The sequence below is a fragment of the Aspergillus candidus genome, assembly GCF_002847045.1.
Source record: "Aspergillus candidus strain CBS 102.13 unplaced genomic scaffold BDW47scaffold_68, whole genome shotgun sequence".
Classification (NCBI taxonomy): domain Eukaryota; kingdom Fungi; phylum Ascomycota; class Eurotiomycetes; order Eurotiales; family Aspergillaceae; genus Aspergillus; species Aspergillus candidus.
Window position 1 is genome coordinate 34,359 of NW_020194073.1, and position 20,681 is coordinate 55,039.

A 20,681-nucleotide genomic window follows, 5' to 3' on the forward strand; every position below is an offset into this window, starting at 1 on the left:
CATTGTGTTCTATTGATAGTTGGCAAAGAAAAGAAAATAAGTCATGACTATATTCATAATGCTAGCCAGAGGCATTCCAATCACCCACTCACTCAATCAATCAATCTACTACCAATATCACCTCCCCGGTCTCATCATCACTCAATGAGAATCAATCAAGTCAATGAATCCATCCATCCATCCCGCGGATATCACCGTCCCACAGACAAGCGGGAAAAGCACGGCCAAGCAAAACAAAACAAAACAGATGTAGAATAAATAAATAGATAAAACTGTGTAATGACACCGCAACGCCCTTCTTTTTTCTCGAATAGTTCATAATCACGAAATGAGTAGCTGCGTTTGGTATTATGGAGGAACTCGGTCGGTTGGAGTGTCGTGGTTGCTTTAACGCCGAGAGGTCTTGCCCATGCCACGTTTGCCGGCGACCTATTGTTATCATATTAGCACCGTTCTTTCTGTATTGGGAGATTTGGAGAGATAAGGGACAACATACCAAATGTCTCGCCAGAGACGCAGTCTGGTGTCGATCGGCTTCGCCTGCACGCGCCATCCGGTTCATCTTCTTCTGAGACAGCTTGGCCAGACGCTCGGCCTTGGTGCGCGCCAAGTCGTCGGTGACACCGTCGTCGCGGCGGTTGGTGGCCGCCTGGCTGCGGGCGCGGCCCTTGGCCTTGGCGATCGCCTGGCGCGGGTCCGACGGGTCGACGTCCATGGAGTCGTCCATGTCGACGTCGCGGTTGGTGCTGCGGCCGCGGGACGGCTGCGAGCGGGCACGCGCCGAGGCGGCGTCGACGTCGTAGCCCGCGTCGGTCAGGCTCTTCTCCATGTCCTCGACCCGCTTCGACTTGGCGCTGCGCGGGATCATCGCGCGGTTCTTGAGCGACTTGCGCATGCGGGCCTCGTTGCGCATGAGCACGTGCTTCTCGCGGATCAGGTCCGCCTTCATGCGCAGGTCGGCCTCGTCGGCCTCTTCGATCTCCTCGTCGGACTCGTAGAATCCGTCCGCTTGCAGCTTCTCCTCCTCCTCCTCCAGCGCGGCGAGCTTCTCCTCGATGTCCGGGTCCACGAAGTCGTAGATGTTCTTGCCGTTGTACACCTCGGGGATGTTGTCGTGCTTCCAGTCGTCGTCCTCCAGCAGGTAGTTCTTCTTCATGTCCACGTTGTAGACACCGGCGCCACCGTTCTCCTCCTCGATGTCGCGCTCCAGCTTCTTCCGGTTCGGGTCGTCCTTGTCGTACTTCTGCAGGGACTTGACGGCCTCCGGGATGAACGTCTCGCGCTGGGCACCGTTCATCGGCTGGGCCACGTGGATACGGGCCAGCACGTCGCCCAGACGTCCGCCGGGCGTGCCGGCGCTGTTGGTGCCGGACTTGAGCTTCTGCGCCACACGCTCGGCGAGCAGCTTGTCGCAGGCGGCGTTCTTCACGTTCGTGACGCCTTCGGTGGTGGTGCAGGAGAGCTGCAGCAGCTCCACGTCACCGGACTTCAGAATGTCCTGGAGCTCCTGCTGGTACTCGGGCTCCAGGTCTTCGGGACGGCGGACATCGATCTTGTTGATCACGATGAACACGATCTTGTTGGCGAACAACGGCCGGATGCTGCTGAACAGCTTGATCTGGTCGGATACGGAGTAGCCGCACTGCTCGGAGAGATCCATGAAGTACATGACGGCCGACCGCAAATGGGCGATGGCAGTGATGGACTGCATTTCGATGGTGTTCATCTCCTCCAGCGGGTGATCGAGGATTCCGGGCGTATCGATGGCCTGGAACCGCAGGTATTTGTAGTCGAAGTGACCCACGAACAAACTCTTGGTCGTGAAAGCGTACGGCTGCACGTCAACATCGGCGCGGGTGATGTTGCGCAGGAAACTCGACTTTCCGACGTTGGGGTAACCACAGATCAACAGGGTTCGGGTGTTGGGGTCGATCGCAGGCAGACGGCCCAAATGCTGTCGGACCTGCTCCAGGTAGACCAGGGGATCTTTCAGACGGCGGCAAATGGTGGCCATGCGACCGAGGCCAGCGCGTTTCAATTGCTTGCACTGGAACAGAGACTGTGCGTATTTGATGAGACGGACATAGTCGCGCGAGACGGTTTCGATGAGATGTTTCGCCGTGGAAACCTGGCCCAGGGCAATTCTGAAATGGTCGGCATCGTAGAGGGTGTTCATCAAATCCTTGTCTGCGGGGGTGTTAGACTTGTTTGATTTTCTTTGATGTTCTTTCCTCGTCCTTCTCTCTCCGGAGTGGGAGTGGGGGAAAATTCAGCACATACGGAACGGATGAATGTCCTGCAGACGCGGGAAGCCATCGAGGATAGCCTGAAACTTCTCGCCAAACGTCTCCTGGGTATATTTGACCTTTCGGGTATAGAAAGCTGTTATAAGAAAAATCAGATCAGTAAAATGTTCCACCATACGGACTGTCCGATCGCATCCAAAACGCCCACCACAACGCATGGAAATAGTCTAAAATACCTCGAATACGGCTAATCTTGAAGCCCGCGCGAATCTGCGTAGGCAGCTGACGCTGGGTGCGACTCAGCACGATATCCAGGAATTCCTGGCTCGTGGGCACCGGCGCAATCTAATCACAGAGTTAGTAAAAAAAAGTCGTTCAAGAGGCGGGGCGATGCAAAAAAACTTACGTCCTTCCAGGTAGTCTTCATGATGGAAACTTGAGAGGGATGGACGACTCTCAAGAAAATCACAAAGGGTTGATGGGAGAAGAGGAGGGAGAAAAATGAGATCGTCTGTTAGAGTGATGGACGGTCGTCGCCGAGCCCAAAAATCCCGACCCAAAAAAAAAAAAAAAAGGCGATAAAGGCGGCAGAGTTTTGGGCGGTGAGGAAATGTGGAGAGTATATATCACGTGATTCCCACTAGCCGAGAAACAAGCATAACTGCATAACATCGACATTTCTATGGTTGATAACCAATTTTATAGGATTGTAACATTATATCTACTATCTTTGAGAAGACGGGTTGACGTTGATTATTTTACGATATAAGTCTCTATCGATCATATACATTCAACTACCCGTGGGACTATGTATGATACATCATAATACCGACCAAACCACCCGCTGTCTCATCATCACATGGGTATAGGAAGCAAGTCAGGGCTTCGCGAGAAAAGCCACTTGTACTCGTTAAGACGAATAGTCCCCGAACAGAATCATCATCGTAGCCCACAAACTCCGTTGCTTTTGTCTTTCTGAAGCCACCCGGTAAAGACCCAGTAATCCCAAGAGAAACCGTCAACATGCAGGGGGTGTCAAAGCGAAAAGATCATGGCAAGAAAAAATCAACGACAAGAAGAGAAGAAAAAAAAAATAAAAAAAAAAAAAAAAGAGAAAAGGGGAAGAAGAACAGTGAAAAGACAAAAGACAACCTAGCGAAAGGGAGATAGCATTGGGTCATAGAAATGCCAGTCGTCCATCGCTCATTCATTCGTAAATTCCAATACCTAAAAACACCGGTCAGTAAGATTAAGTATGATGACCACACAGTGAGGGTGCGCTTACCAGATCAACCCAGCCGCCGCCACCAAACTGGCACTTGCTGGGACCCCGGTTCTCAAACCCAAACGATTCGTAAAAGGCCACCAGGTGGTCGTGGGAAATGATGGAGATCCGTTGAGCAATCTGCGCCTCCTTGATGCGCTGGATGTAGGCTTTCATCAAGGTGCGGGCGACCTGCTTGCCCTGGTGCTCCGGTCGCACGGCGAGCGAGTGGATGGCGATGGTGCTGCCGTACTCATCGTGCCCGACCGTCTCTCCGTCCTTGGTGGAGAAGCGCTCCGTGCGCCAGTCGTCCGGCAATTGCATGGCCTTATCAGTGACGAGAACGGTCGGCGTCCGCGACGCCACCACATGCCCGACCAGGGTCGGCCGGGGTTTCGGCTCACCATCGCGCAGAATGGGCAGCGTGAAGAGGCCCAGACACAATTCGGGGCATCGGTTCAAACGGTAGGTGAACTTCACGAGAGGAAAACTCGGTTAGCGCGAACTTGCGGCATTTTGGGGGGGAGGGAGGGGTGAATAATCCACATACCTTGTCGCGAGTACAACGCTCCGCCTCGGGGAAAGCCTGCTCAACTTCGACGCAGTCATCCACGTGGGAGACGGTGAGGACCTGGGTGAAGGGGTGCAGCTCGTCCAGCTGGGTGCGGTGGTGGACCGGGGGACGGCGGAACCAAGACGGGAATTCGTTGATATCGTCATGGTCAACCGCAACGTAGTCCTCATCTACTTCCTCCTCATCATCGTCATCGTCGAGTTCATCGGCCAGTTCGGGGGGGAAGCCCTGGGCCTGGAGATGGGCGGAGGCGAGCGGATCCAGCTCCCGGTTGATATGGCGGGACAGATCGTCGGCGGTGGACGCGGGGGACAAGGGTTCGACCTTGACACCGTTCACGGTTCCAGAAGATTGCTGATTCGTTTGATCGGACATGATTGAGCGTAGTTGGAGTAAAAGATCGGAGATGTGGTGAGATCAAAAGGCGAGGCGGAGGTGGCGGAGAAGTACGGAGGAGAGGGAACGGCAGAGATCGGGCGCGACTCACAGAGTGCGAGCGAAGGGGGTGTGGGGGTTGTTTTGGTCAGAATTCCCAGCACGGAAGGGATTTACCAACGTTTCTCTTTCAAACAGGAAGGGGAGATTGGATTTAATGTCGGATAGACGTAGGGGGCGGAAGTTGGGGGAGGAAGGAGGAGATGGAGAGAAATGACTAAATCTTAAACCCGAAACGAAAAGAAAAAAAAAATCAAAAAAAATCAAAAAGAAAATCGAGAAAAAAAAGGGAAGCGAAAAGGAACGGAAAAGATGAGGGGTTCCCGAACCCACGGAAAGCCGGTGGGGCAAATTCTGAGTGTTGAGTTTGGTGTCCGAGTTGATACTGAATACTCCAGACCGATAAGAGAAGAAGACAAAGAAGAAGAAGCTTATCGTGAGAGTTCCAAGTTAGGGCTAAGACTAGAACGAGTTAAGAGCAGTCGGATTGTCACGGACGATGCAGGGATCACATCTTGATTGTCTCGTCCTGCGTGGCAACGAGTCGGAGGATTGTCTGTCGCCACCGGAGAATTCTGGGGTGGAACTTGGAGATGTACGGACCAATATGGGGGATTCTATAGAATATTACAACACAATCAGTAGTAAGAATACGATCCATGTCTTTGACTATACATCATCAATTAAACACATCTGTAGTTGTCAAAGTTGGAGTTGGAGATAGATACTCCATACCCCAGTTTGCATAAAACAGATTACTCATCCTACATATCACAGGAACAAGAAGGAGCGGAAAAATCCCCCCGCCGAGTCACGGGATATGTGTGCCTGGTCTTACCTAAGCAGAGACCGGAGATCGCTCACCGCCCTCGCTCTCCGCCCTCAATTGCGATACAATACAGCTCCAGCGACTTCACTTCCAGTCCGATAAGCATCATGACCAGACAATGACACGATGCCCATCTGCATCGAGTGCTCCTATCCTGTCTCCCATCTGTATAGTACCTACAGTCGTGCCGATGATCGCTCTCTGGGGAAGGGCGTGCGCCTGACCCAGTGCCCGCGGTGTCAACGCTTCGCCGACAAATACGTCGAATATGACTTTGTTGTGCTTTTTATAGATCTCGTCTTGATTAAGCCACAGGTGTGCCAGCTAGACAGATTGGATGAGGTACATTGCAACTAACCGTCTACCAGGTATATCGACATTTGTTGTTCAATCGGCTCGGAGGGAATGATAACCAATTAGATGTATGTCTTAACTTCCCCCTAAGTCCAACGGACGCGAGCTGACCGGTGTTTGTCCTCAGCGTTCCATTCTTCGCCTGGGAATACTCCTCCTGCTGTTCGACGTCTATCTGACTTGGGCGCGTCTCGAAAAATCCCCCACCCTGGGTTCCACCTTTCTCCTGCGCGCCCCCATCGTCATCCAGTACCTGTTTTTCCTGAGCTTGAACACCCTTGCGACACTAGCCCACCACCTCACCGTCCGCTTCCTAGCCTCCATTCTTGCACCCACGCCGCGAGGATATGCAGGGAGCAACAAGGGTACCGGCGCCGGAGCGGAGCAGTCATCGGTCCCGTCGACTCCGGTACTGACCTCCTTCCCGGCCCAGCCCACGCAGACTCCCCCGTCCAACTCGGCGCTGAGTCCGCCGAAACCTACCCCGAACCAGTCATCCCACGACATATCGTCACCTCCAGCGGGGTCAAACAACAACAACAACAACAACAACAGCCACCCTGCCGTGCCAGCATCAACTGCACCAGGACCACCGCCCCGACCATCTCCCCTCCGCCGCACCTCGACCGCCCCAACCCAGAACATCCAACCCCTCCCGCCCCCCTCGCCCGCCAGTCCAGCAGCCATCAGCACTGCGCTCCTGGTCAGCAGCTGCGTCAAACTATTCCCCATTCTCCTAGTCATCTGGGGCCCCAACGGCACCGGCGACAGCGGCACCCCCGACACCAGCAGCATCAGCAGCATCAACATCAGCAGCACCACAGCCCACAGCGCATTCACCCCCATCGACACCGGCATAACACACACAAGACCCACCAGCCTAGCCCAAGGCCCACCCCCAGCAGCAACAGTCTCACCCTCAGGACTAGCAGAATGGTTCGCGTCCCCGCCCCTGCTAGACAACCTAGTGGGCTTAATGCCCGCCAGCGTGGTCGAGCTGATCGGGTCGATCCTCTCGCTCGGCGCAGCAGACACGCACCTCGTGCTGCTGAGCAATATCGAAGCGCTGTATATCCTGCTTGGCTGTGGGTATGTGCGGGCTATGGCGCTGGCTGTTGCGGGGTTGGCGGCGCGGTGGACGGTGCAGCGGGTGATATTGGGGTTTGCGGGTGTGGGATAGTCTCACTGTAGATAGCCTATTCGCACTACATCAAACCAACCTTTATTATAATATAGTCTTCATATAATTTAGCCTTAATATAATACGCAGTCTCAGACAAAATAGAGAATATAGAGATCGAAAATAAAAGCGTAGCTATACAAGTTCTCCACATCTAATCCTAGGCAAGACTTTATTCTCACCCACTCATTTCAAAAGTAGGTAACAGATGAAACCAGGTATCATCACACATCCTACCACCCCATCACAAACTCACCACCCCCACACCCAATACCCAACTGAGAAACAAGAAATCACTGCGGCACCCGACCAGGCCTAATATCCGACCTCTTAGGCACAATAAGCGGATGCCACTGCGCGAGGAAAACGATCGCTAAACACATCGCAAAAGAGGATTAGCCACGAATCCAACCCAACACACCCATAACAAGGACGGGCAAGGGAAGAAGAGAAGAAAAGTACATACCCCACATCAAATAACACGACGCAAATGACAGGATGAGGGTGCTTCGCCAGAGCCTGTTATATTCATTCCATTTGTCAGCCTGTGTCTGTGTCTCTGTCTGTCTCGGTGGACAGGTTGTAGAATGTATGGCTAAATGGATGACTGGGATAAAGATAAACATACGTCTGGTTATCCCCCTTGGGACTAAAGAACCATGCTACCACCGACGCGATGACGACGAGGATTAGGCCGACGATGAGACTCCACCTATTTTATTATTTATTAGTTGTTTTCTTTTTTCCCTTGTGGTGGGTAGACGGTAGATGTTAAGTGCGTATGATCATCGGCGCAGGTAGCAGAGACGAATAGACAGGCAGGAGGAACGTAGCAAAGAACAAGGAGAAACGAACCCGTTGGCCATTGTGTATGCGTGAATCGATTTTTCCGTCCGACGTAACTGCCCGACGTATATGTCTTCTGTCTTCGTCTTCGTCCGCAAGTCGAACAACAATCGAATCGTATCGGATAAATCGAACGACGCGAGATCGAAATAGGTCGGTAGATAGCCAGGAGTAACTAGCAGACCAACACCAAGCGTATGCGAAAGAATGAGACGTAGGACCAGCCTCAGCCTCGTGTCTGCCCGTTTTGTCTCTCTTCCTTTCCTTCCAACCTCAAATGTATATGTTCGACCCCGTATCCTAGCTGATCCGAGCGGCGGAGGTTCGTCAACCGACTGGGTGAGTAGACAGCGTCGCACGATATAAGGAGCGCGACGGTGATTATGCGGGGCGTTAATCTCAGCTGTTCGACGATTGAAAATCCAGGGTATATGCGGAGGGTGGTGATACCGAGAGGGTGAATATAGGTCCTGTTATCTGAATATCCGGTGAAGTCGCTGAACTGACATGACATAGCAACGGAGCCTGAGAGATTCGGCTAGTCTGTTTCGGGTAGGTTGCGCCAACTTGTAGGTGCCTGAGGCATGGATACTGGGCGTGGTGTGGCGGTGCAATACCTGGACATACTGCCTGTATGGACGTACAGAGCTGAGTTACAAGCGTAAGTACGGCTTATTGGACTAAATGTATGTTTACGAGGAATCATTTGATAACTGACACGCATAAGATAAGCTACGCAATCCAACCAAGTCCCCATATCTCCATGGGGACGGGAATCATCTCATTCAAGTGCAACGGGGGTGAATCTCGACAAAGAATACTGAGACATGAAAGAAGAAGACGACGACGAAAAATAAGAAGGAAGGGATATAAGAGGATCCACGTGGATCTTCTACGCGCCCTCGCGGCTCTTACGGTAGCTGGCCTGTGAAGAGTCAGCTGAGGTGTACTGTGGATGGATCAAAGACAGATGGGGTATACCTCTTGTTCGACCTGCAACCCGTCGACAACAGGCGCCAGCTCGCTCAGGATCTCGTACGAGCGCTTGTGGAACTCCAGCTGCGCCGCAATCAGGTCCGCCAGGTTTCTCAGGGGTTCGGGGGTGTCGAGGACCTGATCGATTAGCACGTGACCACTAACAGCAAATCAAAAAAAAGGGTGAGGGACGAACATTCTTCATAACGCTCACAGCCTCCTCAGTCTGACCAACGAACTCATCCTCCGCCTGCTCAATCTCCGCGCGGGCCTCCTCGCTCAAGTTATCCATATCACCCCGAGCAGCAGCCTTCTTGCTCGCCTTGACAGAGTCAAGCATAAGCCGGGCATTCTCAACATTGCGACGGGCCTTGGCGGCAAACATCAAGTTCGTGTTAAGGGTAGTGTTCCAGCCCGCGAGGAAGCGCGACTGGATCTGCGCGTCCTGCGCCAGACGGGCCTCGCCGACCTTCTCCGAGGCCAGGGCGTACTTCTCAAGGGCGCTCGCCAGCGGGTCCTCGCCGGTCGAGCTCTGCGCCAGCGTCTGCGATCCGGCGAGCGACGCACGCGCGATGGCGTGGTTGAACGTCTTGGGCTGCGGCTTGGCGGACGGGGGCGCGGTCAGGGCCGCCTGGGCCTCTGCCGGCGAGGCCGCCTGCGACAGCAGTTGGACCTTCTCATTGATGGTGCGGCCCAGGTCGTTGAAGGACTCGCGGATGTTGGGAGGGTAGTCGTAGGGCTCGTTGGAGTACTGGGAACTAAACACGTGAACGCGGAGGGTTAGCATGTGACAGTGGACGACGCACGAGGGGAGGGGAAGGAGAAGGCGCAATAGGGTGGGATGAAGACAACTCACGTCACCTGCAACAGCTTCTGATGGACCAGCTTCAGAGCATCTACGCGCTTCTCCAGCTCGATGTACTCATCGGGGAGCTGGGTCTTGTCCTCTACCTGGCCCAGCTGCTCCTTGATCATCTGCTGGGTGCGCGCAGCAAAGGGCGAGAAATTCGCGCTATTTCCCCACGCAATGGAAAATTAAAAACATGTCAGCATAATGCTTCTACCGAGGGTATTGACAAGACCCCGGGGGTGGGGGGAAGGAGGAGGACTTCCTGTCGCAGGAGCGACAGTAGATTTAATTCCCCGGGGCCAAACAAGGCGGAGAGATGACCTGCATCGTACCTGAGGTTCTTTCCGAACGCCTGCACCTTGTCCATGGTGAGAGACAACGGGTCAACAAATCAAATATAGTGCAGTAGAAAAAGATCAGGGATGTGATCAAGTGGAGAGGACGCTAGGCAAGTCAGATGGAATGTTTGGGGGATGCAGAAGGCTGCGAACGAACGTGGTGGAGAGTCGAGGCCACTCTCCCGTTCCGACACCGCCTCATCTGTTAGCACCGCCACAGCCCCTTTAACTATACAGAGTGGTGGGTCATAACAGAAGTACGTTTCATACTACGGGTGGTTGTCTTGGACTCTTTAATAATGTAAAGACACAAATCAATGAAATAACTACATGCATACATCCATTCCAAATTGTGCTAACCAAACCCGCAATATCCAAGCAATATCAGGAAAGCAAACATACTATGCTACAAACAAGCCTGTCAATCAATCATAAACATAACCATGATCATATCCAATAAGTCACGTTGAAGTCGTATCATAGCGGTGTCAAGAAGTCAAACATCGTATGAGAAAATAAGTGCCACAGAAAATGGAAAATCAAGTCAGAGTGGCCATCATGGCACGAATAATGCGCGGGTTGGGTCCTGTCAATGAAATCTTAGCATCCAGTCATGGCATCCATCAGTGGGACCAAGACAACCTACCCTTGCGATCCTGTCTCGTCTCGACGATTTCCTCCTGCTCGCCATTGCCCAACATCAACCGCGTATCGCGGACCACGTCCCCTCGGCCATGGAGTCGGTCCAGTTCTAGATACTCGCGAAGATCGTCGTCACTGCTGCGCGGTCGCACCACGACGGCCAGCGGGCCGGTGCGGGGCTTTTCGGCCTCAACGCGGTCGTCAGAAGAGCGCCCCACCAGGCCAACCATGCGCACTGGGGAGGAGCGTCCCCGATGTCGACCGTGGACTGAGATCGACCGGGACCGCGAGACGGTCCTTTTGATCCGTCTCTCAGACAGGTCATAATGGCGGGAGTGTGAGCGGTGTCGCGAGGGCGATCCCTCGATAATCAGGGTGTCCCCACTGCTGCGGGGAGACGATCGCTCCATCACCAGTCGTTCCATCGTACGGGAGGATGGGTGTTTGTGGCGGACGGGTGAAGGACTCTGGCGTCGGAATTCAACTGAGAGGGGGATATCAGTCTACTTGTCTCTCGGGACCTAGGGGCACGTGGTCACCTACTCTCACTCTGGCGCTTGATCTCGCGACTCCGCCCGATGACTTCATCAATCTGCTCCTTTGACAGCGCCAGATCAATGATGACCATGTCACCCTGCAAAGAAAAAACAGTCAGAATCACAATCGTGGCTGGATCGATGACATCCTCGGTCATTGATGTAAGCGCATAACATACCTCTTCGTGGTACGGATACTGCCACTCGCGGATAGCGCGAACATGAACCAGATTCTTGGGCATACGTGTCTTGCCTTTGCGTGGGTAAGGCTTCTCGACCTCCTGCGTCACACGCTCTCGAAACCGACTGCCGGAGCGACGCGGCGGGGTAACGAGATCCCGCTCACGAAAGCCCCGGAACTCCTCGTCGCCATAGTAGTCCGGCTCCGCAATGTGGATAGCGTCGTAGGAATCCGACTCGCGGGACCGGCGAAACGACCGGCGGCGCCGGGGCGGCGGGCTGGGTGCTCCCCTGGGGGCGTGGTAGTACTCGTCGAGCTTGCGCGCGGGGATGCGGTCGAAGGTGTCGAGTGAGGATTGACGGCGTAGGAGGCGGGGGCGGGGCGGAGGGCTCTCTCCCCGGCGGTCGTAGGCCACGAGGGGCCCCGATGGTTGCACCAGGTGGTCGTCGTCGTAAGACCTGCCCGGCCGGCGGGCAGGGGGTCCGTACCGGTCATCTTCCTGGAGGCGCCATTCAAAGCGCTCATCTTCCATTCGACGGGGTCGTTCGAGAACCGGGGGGCCTCGCGAGTGCATGCGATCCTGGCGTTCTCGCGAGAATCGCTCGGCGTCCCACCGGTCCGCATCCTGGTCGAACGCTCCGGTGGACCGGCGGTAATCGCTATAACGCGACATAATTGTTTAATCAATTATTTTTCTGGAAATCAACCGGTCGTATGACCGAGGAAGGAATGGGTAGAGGAAGGATGACTAGATCGATGAGAGAACCGGGGGTGTGACGATTGCGGCTGACTTGACGGGCCGCTGGCTGAAGGTGGGGGAGATAAGCTGCTGGATCGATGGACGGACCACGGGTCGTTCAGTTCAGGATCAGGGACAGGATGAGGTATGGAAGAACACCCCGCGAGCGCGATCGTAGTTCAAATAGGGACCGAACAAACGACAACACAAAGGATGGGGAAAATCCAGATCCAGATAAGTTTTTAGATCATGAAAGGAACAGAAGTCACAGTAAACAGAATTAAATCAAACGAGTAAACCAGAAAAAAAAGCTGCCTGACGTTGACCATTCACGATGACGTTCAGCTTTGTTGAATTGATAGGTTTAGATTACCGTATTATACGCTCGTTTGCGGGGCAGATGGGATGATGACGCCGTCAGGTCCTGTCATCAGCATTCCTGGTCAGCTTGACTCGAGTTATTCTTGGTAGATTTCGCCACTGACGCTGATCTCACCACCATGAAACGCCAACCCGGTCATGGATCTCACGCTAGCCAGGCAGACAGTGTTGGGTGACAGCTTGACAGCGCGGTAGACCTTCTAGACTCTGTTCGCTCCGCGTTTCATTTGGAGTCCGCATGGATTCATACATCGATCTACACAGTTTAGGGCACCAAGCCTGCCCAGCATACATGCATACACAGCCGGTAGTGCTGATTTGCCCAGGTCGTCATCACGACTGGATAACGAGGCGTACTAAAAAGATAGTCCGGATGCATATCAGGAATTAAATTCGGCCAAGTGGCTCCAGACAGCCACGATCAGAACCTTGTGTTGGGTCTACACAAATCAGGGCGCCCCCAAACGCCAGCGCGGAGGATGGAGCCACCCAGCCCTCCTGCAAGGGGACGCTTCATCGGTCGTGCCATGTGTTCTCGCCGATACACTTCCCCGTGTCGCTGCAGCTTATTTCGGTTCGGGTCCGGTAGTGCGCTCGATCCACGCGGCGGTCTATTCGCCTAAACACTGGGTCTCGGCCCCCGGAAGCCTTTGCGAGGCGGTCGATCTCGCTGTGTATTTAGAGACACGTCTGCTGCTGGCTGGGTCGAGCCCCTGCCATCTGCTTTGGGTGCAAGGTAGGAATTATGGGCGTGCCGACCGACCCGCCCGCTGCCATGGTCTCCGGCCCACGGGCGATTGGGGACCGACAACACATCACCTGCATGGGTCCACCACCCTCTGTGTCGGAGACATCTATCAGATTTCGTTTACCTATTTCCGATCCACGATCTCCAGATTCACCAGGTCGTCTTCCAAGTTCAGAACCCCCTTGGCCCAATTGACGTTACTGGCCGGCTCGAAGGCAACAAATCGCCTTTCCGGATTCTGATTGGTCTGCGAAGCATATCCTCTCAACTGTCCGGGCGTTCTAGAATTTGGTGCGTCGTAGGAAGGGCCGCGTCCACTCTTTGCGGACATGCGCCAGAAACTCTCGCAGCCCCGGGCCATCGCGTCGGACGATTTCCACCCGGTCAGGCGCGATACGTCCCGCAGCTTGGTGGCCACCCATATGCGCTGGGCGATATCGGTGCATTGCACGGCGGCGAAGAACACCGGCACCGTCACCTCGATCAGGCACGATCCAAGAGTGGGACTCAGATTTCCAGATTCCAGATTGAAGGACTGCGGGTAGTAAATGCCCCCGGCAATCTTTCCGATGGCCTGGGACAAATCGGCGGTGGTAGGTGCCGCTAGCCCGGCAGCCATCATCATGGCAGGTGGCATACACGGGTGTAGTCGATGGAGAAGGATGCGTCCCGTGTAGTAATAACCCCAGAGCACGGCGATCGTGTTGGTACGGTATTGCAGCGCGGGTCCGAATGGCGTCGATATAGGCGGCGCACTATCCGGCGGGAGAGGCGAGAAATCCGGACCAAGTGCTTGTCCAAACGTGTCAAGGGCAGCCCGGATTTCCTCCCATTCATGTTCGGCCTCACTATATGAAAGTTCACTGTCTTCGTGGTCCTGGTTGCCCGAACTGTCCCCAGGAGTTGACTCTGCAAATGAAGGGGGCAGGCGTTTTGACAGACTAGAGGGAGCCATGCCATACATGACAGGGACTTCCTTGGATCGACCAACAGATGAGTTTTTTGATTGCCGTGAGTCTGGCACGTGCCTTGGAACAGGCTCCGAATGTGGGTGTCCGGAATTCGGGCTAGATTGACCTCTTCCATAAGACGCGCCTGGAGCTGTGCCGGAGCCCGCAAACCGTGTTACGAAGTTGAAGAATCCAGCATCTGGTCTCCATTCGGACCCAGAAGATTTCACTGCGTTCAATTTTCTTTTCCTGTCCCGGTAACCAAAATCAGCCAGTCGCGCTAAAAGCAACCAAATATGGTCGGCCGAGCCATATATGGCATCAAGCCGGCCCAGGCCCGCACGGGGAGGGCACTGGCCCCATAGCGAATATGGCATACTATAAAACAGTAAGCTTATGATACGTGCATAATCCCGAAAGGGAGAGGGGTGCCAACTTACAATAGCCTACCGCCACTGATAATGCTCTGAAATGCATCCTGCTTGCAATACCACCAGTACAGATCACACTGGATTCTGAAAATCTCGATGTCTTTCCGCGTGAAAGATTGCTGACGGGGCTGGTTCGTGTCATTGTCAACCTTTCCAAGGTCATCATAATTGATTGCTCGACCCAGGAGTAACCCAACGATGTCATCATCAACGCTCATCTCTGTTTCGGCGAACGGGTCATCTTCATACGCTCCCCGTTTGAAAGGGTACGCGTGACTGTGGGATGGGACGGATTCTCTTTGCATCGATACCCGGCGTCGATGCGCACGGAGGTCGCGCGTGATTCTGGCAAGGCCAATTTCGCGTATCAGATGGGCCGAGCCGGCGATGTGACTATTCCACTTGTAGTGGTCCGCGGACATGACCTCGTAATAGGCTAGTAGCAAAGTAGCTGCTAGAGTGCCAACCTGTTTGCGTCGCGTGGGGAGTCCCACAGCGACACCAACCCGCTTGAGTGCGTAGTGGTAATGCTTAAGCGAAACCGCTGGCGACTCTTGTTGAAGGAACGATATATGAAGACTGCTAAGAGCCAGAATCGCTTGCAGCAATGCCTGATCCTCCAATGCCTTTAGAGGTAGGGTGTATGTCCATAAACCCTGCTGTGCTGCCGGAACTCGGGCTCCCAGCATGGTCGATGGATCTACCGGGCGTCGCTCGTAAATAGACAGAGACGGACCGGTTGAATGAATGAAATGGAGGAAGATCCGGGCGGTTTTGGGATTGTTCAATGGAGATGAGCCGAGGGAGGGCTGATAGGAGGCGAGGATGTTGGGCTCGTTCAAGTAGGTGGTGAAAGAGCGCAGCCGCCATTCATCTTGATTCGCCGAAGCAACAATAAGGCTCATGTGGTTGAAATTCTGGGCTGACGCCTGGTCTTCTGGCTCCTCGTCTGTCCCAGGGTTGTAGCAATCGTCATCTTCTTCATCCGCATGTACCAATTGAGTTGGCGATCCGGAGGAGACTAAGTGCCTTGAGAGGTGCGATTCTTGCTGTTCTTGCGACATTGGAAGCCCCACACTAGGTGGCCAATTCTCGTTTGTATACTAAAATTTCGATGGTCAGTGTTAAGTAAAGAACTATTAGTTGTGCAAGGCAGGTACCTGAGAGACATTGGCAGAAACAGGATGCGGCACGGGATTTGCTTCAGCTGTTTGTAGGGAAGACAGCTCGTTTTGTGGGGCATCCCAGTAGGATATGCCTTGGTTGGTTAACGTGGAGACTTGGAGCGCACCACCAGCACTACTGACAAAGTCTGGCCCCGGGTTATGATGTGTATAACGGCCGCTTGTATCATCCAAGCAATCCTGTGAATGCGTATAAGACGGAAATGTTGGTGTCACTGGAGTATAAGACGCGGGAAGTTGAGCTGTATGCCGAGGTACAGGGTAAGGGATCGGCATAGAGCCGGCTTCCTGGATTGCCTCATTCGGCAAGTAAACATTGGTCGAAGAAGGCTGATATGAAGCAGATACCATGGGCATTGGAGCCAAGATAGGCTGAGAGCCAGAAGACCTCTGCTGAGCGAACGCGGGTCCACCATATCCTACAGAAGACGGCCCCGGCGGGACGGATTGAGTCTGCACGTCAAAAAAGTGCTGAGAATCCGACGATTCCGGAGGTCCCAGGGGGTGTTTAAACACCAGGCGCTGGGCATAGCCTTTACACTCGCGCTTTGATTTGATGCAATTATTGCATACCGGCTTCTCCTCGCCGCATTTGATGCGACGCTGTCGACACGCTACCAGCAAAGGCCCGGTCAGTATTAACATCGTCTCTCACTGGGTTTCCGAGCTTACTCAAGCACCCAGTTTTGGTCCGTTTTTTGGTAGCCCTTTGCGTCTGGGTATTTGATGCAGACTCTGGCTCATGCTGCTGATCACCGTCCGCAAGTCTGTACTCCAGGTCCATATGAACCTCTTCCGTTGGGCTGATATTCCCCATGACGAGCGACAGAAGACAGGGAAAGACTTGGTTCCATAATCAGGGAATAGGGTAGCTGGAAGATCAAATACCGCAAGCACCAGCCGCGGTGGTATTAAAAGCCGCCTGGATAGGATGGAGTGAGATGAGGTGAGATGGAGACGATGAAAGAGGGAGTGTGGGGGGGTCGAATCAGAAAGAGCTGTCTCTGCGAACTCCGGGGACTCGGGAGCGCTAGGGCTTCACCCAGCAGTGGATTGCCCGGGGGAAGTGGTTTTAGTTCCCGCGACAAAGCTAATTACGGCGCCTGCGGTGGTGAAGCCGTATAGACTTAACATAGTTTAGAGTTCGACACATCTCATCCTGCACATAATTGACTCCACTGGTAATTCTATCGCGACCAGCATGGAGGTCGGCCACCTCGCTGGATCCTGCACCATTGACCAGGATTATCGCACTGCGGATGATATCCTTCGAGGTCGAGGTTCGTTGACATGGGTTAGAGATCCCGGCCCCCTCTTGTGGTGTAATCCTCGGGTCAATCAAAAACGATAGAAATAACAATAAAGAGAGAACTAAGGGAATATAGGAAAAAGAAACGACGCAATAGTTCCGAACCAGCCGTACATAATCAGGGACATGACCGATCATTATCTCCGAACCACCGCATACATAACTAATACATACACGGGTCACGCTAACCTCTTTGGGACCACAGATCGGATGGTCCGTGCACGTGAGCAGCACTTGACCGCCTGGATAGACCGGCAGAACAGAAGGGGGCGGTCTACGTGCTACCGCCTTTTACTGCCCGAAATTTTTCAGATGCGCCGCTGCTGCTAAGAAAATCCTCTCGCGTCCGGTGCGATTATCCAATATTAGGTGTGGAATATTTTTTACTTTTGGAGACGAAATCGCAACCGAGTACTAAGTAATCATGTTTGCCGTCCCAGGATGGTCGGTTTCCAAGTCTGCTCTCAAGCAGCAGAGCGAACAGCAGACACAACAGAACAAGTCCGAGCAGGACGATGCTCCTCCGAAGCTCAACAAGCGAAAGCGAGACGATGACAAGGTCACCAGGAAAAATGTGGATGAGATGTTCAAACGACACATTGAAGGACAGGTAGTGCCGCCGTGGAAAAGGAAGCAGGCTGAAAGGGCTGGAAACAAGTCGAAACCCCAGCAGAAGCAGCAGGGCGAGCAGCCCCAGAAGGCGTCGAAGGAGCAGGAGAAAAATGGAGCAGACAAGGGACCGGCCCAGGAAGCTCCTCAAGAGAGTGTAGGGGACATTGCGGAGGGCGGCGAGGAAAAGGTTTCGAATAAGAAGCAGAAGAGGAACAGGAAGAACAAAGAGGGCAAGCAGGATGCCCCCTCCACCGCGTCTCCCGCGACTGCTGCGGTCCCTGCGGCACCACCGAAGACAGAAGCTATCCTCACGCCTCTGCAGCAGGCCATGCGACAGAAGTTGATCTCCTCCCGATTCCGCCATCTGAACGAGACCCTCTACACGACTCCGTCGGCCAAGGCGCTCGAACTGTTCAGCTCGAACCCCGAGCTCTTCGACGAGTACCACGCCGGATTCTCACGGCAGGTCAAGGAGTCCTGGCCCTCGAACCCGGTGGACGGCTATATTGCCGCTATCCGCAGCAGAGCCAAGATTTCGCCCGCCCCGAGGAAGGGAAATAAGCCGGACAAGGGCCAGGCGCTGCCCAGACGGCCCGGTGGGGCTTGCACGATTGCCGATCTGGGGTGTGGCGATGCGCAACTCGCGCGCGCTCTAATCCCCGCCGCGAAGAAGCTGAACCTGAAGCTTCTCAGCTATGATCTGCACGCCCCCGAAGGCTCGCCCATCACGAAAGCGGATGCCTCCAACCTGCCGCTGGAAGACGGCTCCGTCGACGTGGCGATCTTCTGTCTCAGTCTGATGGGCACCAACTGGGTGTCCTTCGTCGAGGAGGCATGGCGCGTTCTGCGGGGTGACGGCAAGGGAGAGTGCTGGGTGAGTGAAGTCAAAAGCCGATTCGGCAAGGTGATGCGCAAGAAGGCGCAGATCGGCGCGCGGAAGCCGCTCAGCAAGGCCGAGAAGAAGAAGCTCAAGAAGAAGGATGCGGACGATGCCGACTCCGATGTGGAGGACGACGCCATCTACGCTGAGAATGGTCGCCCCGCCAACGACGATGACGAGACGGATGTGTCGGCTTTCGTGGAGGTGTTCCGCACCCGGGGCTTCGTTCTCAAGCCGGAGTCGCTGGACAAGTCGAACAAGATGTTTGTGAAAATGGTCTTTGTCAAGCACCAGGGTGCGACGCCTTCTAAAGGCAAGCACGTCTCAGCGGCGCCCCCGCGTCCGGGGAAGAAGAGATTCATTGAGAAGTCTGCGGATGGAGACAAGGGGATGACTGCGGAAGAAGAGGCGCAGGTTCTCAAGCCCTGCGTTTATAAGCTCCGGTAGTCGTGGGCTTCCTCTGAGAATCATGTATATAGTATTCTCGCTGTAATTTAGTTACCCGGTGTCGGACTGAGAGGATTGCTTGGGCAACTAAACGGGGAGAAGGGACAAAAAGCATATCATTATAGACAGTCGTCTTTTTTTCGTTCGATTCAAAACATGCCGTCCCATATAGGACCACTACGTACTCGTAATAAAACGTATTGGCCTATCCACAAACTCGTGATTCATTCCTCGCTCATTGATTCCCGCCCAATTGCGCGACACACTGGCCCATCTCCTCGTCGTTGTAGATACGGAATCCCTTCTCCTTGGTTACGCTAGCCAGCTGGACGTTCTTCGAGTCCAGTTTCTCTTCCATCACCTGCTTTAGCGTCTTCAGAACCAGTGTCTCCGCCTCAGGCAGCGTCAAAGAGCGGTGGTATTCGTTTTGCAGCTCCGCTTGCGCACCCTCGCTTCCGGACCCAATAGCCTTGGCGTCATATCGGTAGAACGTACCCGACGGCTCGGCGTGGAATCTACAAGTAGCGGGCAAAGTTAGCACGGATATCCTTCCCAGGACCATTTGAGTCACACTACGCCATTCCCAGAGACAACGTACAGTTGGGGGCCATCCTCATCGTAACCGGCAACTAGCAAAGCAACACCGAAGGGCCGACTCATCACGCTCTCTTCGTCATCGCCGGTCTCTCCGAACCGCAGGGCAAGATCACAGATAGCCTGAGTGCAACTCTCCACCCTCAGCGGCTCAGCATAGTGGAAGGCGTGGTTCTGGCATTCGACACGGGCATGTTCAACGAGGTTCCGGGCATCTGCCTGCAGACCGGACATGGCACAGCCGATATGCTGATCGATCTCGACAATCTTCTCAACGGAGGACGCCTCGAGGAGGGTCGACGTGACACGCTTCTCCACACCCAAGATGACGCCTTCGGAGGTCGCTACCTGTCATGGAGTTAGAATGCGGTCCAAGATCCAACGCCATGTCCTAGAGTGTATAGAAGTCTGTGCAAGAAAACGGGTCCCTTGCAGAGGCCATTCTTTCAGGGAGGGTCTGGCGAGATGGGTCACATACACCAATCGCTGTGGAGCCCAGTTTGATCGCTTCGAGAGAGTATTCCACCTGGAATAACCGGCCCTCGGGGGAGAAGGTGCTAGGTGAGGTCCGATGTTAGACGCTGTCGAGATAGAAACTATGTATTCGAGAAGAACAGGGCATATAGCATACTTGATTCCACGGTCTGTTTGAGAAGCTGTTAGATCGGCCGCATAACGGAGGGGAGAACAGAAGATAGCATACCATATTCCGATCGCGCGATAAACATCTTGAATTATGTAGCGAGTATAAGTGTAGTCTAAATTCGAAAAAAGGATCGAAACAGATTGAAGGGTGAGACCGCGGAGATGGAGGGGACAAGGTGAGAGGGGGAGGGATGCGGTGATGGAAGCAGCTCTTGGGGTGTTGGAGGTGAAGCTCGGGCGAAGCTCAGCGGGCTACGCAAGTCCACTGCCTGACTGCTGCCTCAGGCCGCACTAAATCAGGCACCCCCGTCAGGCATCACTCGCGCTGCCTTACTTTACCGTAAACCTTGTAAGGCGTAACACAGAAGGTCCCTTCTTCGCGATTGCTACCAAACACTCTGGGTCTTTGATCTGCCATTGTTGCTACTCTCCATTTGCTTCATCCCACAATCAGTTCTGCATGATTGACGCCCGATTTTCCATCTCGTGGGACAATGTCCGTCAATGACCG

General features: G+C 54.1%; 8 protein-coding genes across 8 annotated transcripts; 2 read left to right on the forward strand and 6 right to left on the reverse strand.

The window, feature by feature from the left end:
- Positions 1–32: 32 nt before the first annotated feature.
- On the reverse strand, positions 33–2,770 carry BDW47DRAFT_80051 (putative GTPase NOG1). The gene is made up of 5 exons (XM_024819889.1): positions 2,653–2,770; positions 2,483–2,591; positions 2,281–2,382; positions 497–2,187; positions 33–429 (listed from the first exon to the last, which is right to left on the reverse strand). Exons 1-5 carry the CDS (start codon positions 2,671–2,673, stop codon positions 388–390), a joined length of 1,965 nt encoding a protein of 654 aa, XP_024668191.1. The 5' UTR covers positions 2,674–2,770; the 3' UTR covers positions 33–387.
- Positions 2,771–3,319: 549 nt separating this feature from the next.
- Positions 3,320–4,749, reverse strand: BDW47DRAFT_112650 (polyamine acetyltransferase; the record flags this gene model as incomplete). Its single annotated transcript, XM_024814212.1, has 3 exons — positions 4,061–4,749; positions 3,532–3,984; positions 3,320–3,473 (listed from the first exon to the last, which is right to left on the reverse strand). Coding segments are annotated over exons 1-3 (872 nt in total), but the record flags the coding sequence as incomplete, so codon positions are not given.
- A 699-nt stretch (positions 4,750–5,448) lies between these two features.
- BDW47DRAFT_134473 (sterol homeostasis protein ARV1) lies at positions 5,449–6,882 on the forward strand (the record flags this gene model as incomplete). Its single annotated transcript, XM_024818097.1, has 3 exons — positions 5,449–5,663; positions 5,717–5,770; positions 5,830–6,882. The coding sequence occupies exons 1-3, from the start codon at positions 5,475–5,477 to the stop codon at positions 6,880–6,882; spliced, it is 1,296 nt and encodes a 431-aa protein (XP_024668193.1). The 5' UTR covers positions 5,449–5,474.
- Positions 6,883–7,007: 125 nt separating this feature from the next.
- Positions 7,008–8,226, reverse strand: BDW47DRAFT_112652 (ATPase, V0 complex, subunit E1/e2). The gene is made up of 4 exons (XM_024814213.1): positions 7,738–8,226; positions 7,511–7,594; positions 7,349–7,401; positions 7,008–7,255 (listed from the first exon to the last, which is right to left on the reverse strand). Exons 1-4 carry the CDS (start codon positions 7,746–7,748, stop codon positions 7,176–7,178), a joined length of 228 nt encoding a protein of 75 aa, XP_024668194.1. The 5' UTR covers positions 7,749–8,226; the 3' UTR covers positions 7,008–7,175.
- A 216-nt stretch (positions 8,227–8,442) lies between these two features.
- On the reverse strand, positions 8,443–11,923 carry BDW47DRAFT_134475 (BAR domain-containing protein; the record flags this gene model as incomplete). The annotated part of the gene is made up of 9 exons (XM_024818098.1): positions 8,443–8,653; positions 8,710–8,841; positions 8,900–9,461; positions 9,560–9,715; positions 9,886–9,911; positions 10,110–10,114; positions 10,538–11,017; positions 11,077–11,167; positions 11,249–11,923. 9 exons carry the CDS (start codon positions 11,921–11,923, stop codon positions 8,621–8,623), a joined length of 2,160 nt encoding a protein of 719 aa, XP_024668195.1. The 3' UTR covers positions 8,443–8,620.
- Positions 11,924–13,001: 1,078 nt separating this feature from the next.
- BDW47DRAFT_134477 (putative C6 finger domain protein) lies at positions 13,002–16,500 on the reverse strand (the record flags this gene model as incomplete). The annotated part of the gene is made up of 4 exons (XM_024818099.1): positions 13,002–14,446; positions 14,509–15,602; positions 15,660–16,297; positions 16,356–16,500. 4 exons carry the CDS (start codon positions 16,498–16,500, stop codon positions 13,243–13,245), a joined length of 3,081 nt encoding a protein of 1,026 aa, XP_024668196.1. The 3' UTR covers positions 13,002–13,242.
- An 868-nt stretch (positions 16,501–17,368) lies between these two features.
- Positions 17,369–19,214, forward strand: BDW47DRAFT_80107 (25S rRNA (adenine645-N1)-methyltransferase). The gene has a single exon (XM_024819891.1). The coding sequence runs from the start codon at positions 17,417–17,419 to the stop codon at positions 18,929–18,931; it is 1,515 nt and encodes a 504-aa protein (XP_024668197.1). The 5' UTR covers positions 17,369–17,416; the 3' UTR covers positions 18,932–19,214.
- On the reverse strand, positions 19,049–20,386 carry pup2 (proteasome core particle subunit alpha 5). The gene is made up of 5 exons (XM_024819890.1): positions 20,229–20,386; positions 20,157–20,169; positions 20,004–20,082; positions 19,530–19,873; positions 19,049–19,446 (listed from the first exon to the last, which is right to left on the reverse strand). The coding sequence occupies exons 1-5, from the start codon at positions 20,251–20,253 to the stop codon at positions 19,167–19,169; spliced, it is 741 nt and encodes a 246-aa protein (XP_024668198.1). The 5' UTR covers positions 20,254–20,386; the 3' UTR covers positions 19,049–19,166.
- Between the last annotated feature and the right edge of the window lie 295 nt (positions 20,387–20,681).

Excerpts from the sequence above, each read along its gene's own strand:
- BDW47DRAFT_80051 (XM_024819889.1), bottom strand. The coding sequence starts at position 2,673 with ATGAAGACTACCTGGAAGGAC. Across the intron at positions 2,592-2,652 it reads TGAAGACTACCTGGAAGGAC|ATTGCGCCGGTGCCCACGAG; the intron begins GTAAGTTTTTTT and ends CTCTGTGATTAG. Across the intron at positions 430-496 it reads CGTCTCTGGCGAGACATTTG|GTCGCCGGCAAACGTGGCAT; the intron begins GTATGTTGTCCC and ends TGATAACAATAG.
- BDW47DRAFT_112652 (XM_024814213.1), bottom strand. Across the intron at positions 7,402-7,510 it reads CCCAAGGGGGATAACCAGAC|GCTCTGGCGAAGCACCCTCA; the intron begins GTATGTTTATCT and ends TGAATATAACAG. Across the intron at positions 7,256-7,348 it reads GTCGTGTTATTTGATGTGGG|CGATCGTTTTCCTCGCGCAG; the intron begins GTATGTACTTTT and ends CGATGTGTTTAG.
- BDW47DRAFT_80107 (XM_024819891.1), top strand. The coding sequence starts at position 17,417 with ATGTTTGCCGTCCCAGGATGGTCGGTTTCCAAGTCTGCTCTCAAGCAG.
- pup2 (XM_024819890.1), bottom strand. The coding sequence starts at position 20,253 with ATGTTTATCGCGCGATCGGAATATG. Across the intron at positions 19,874-20,003 it reads TGGGCTCCACAGCGATTGGT|GTAGCGACCTCCGAAGGCGT; the intron begins GTATGTGACCCA and ends ACTCCATGACAG. Across the intron at positions 19,447-19,529 it reads GATGAGGATGGCCCCCAACT|ATTCCACGCCGAGCCGTCGG; the intron begins GTACGTTGTCTC and ends CGCTACTTGTAG.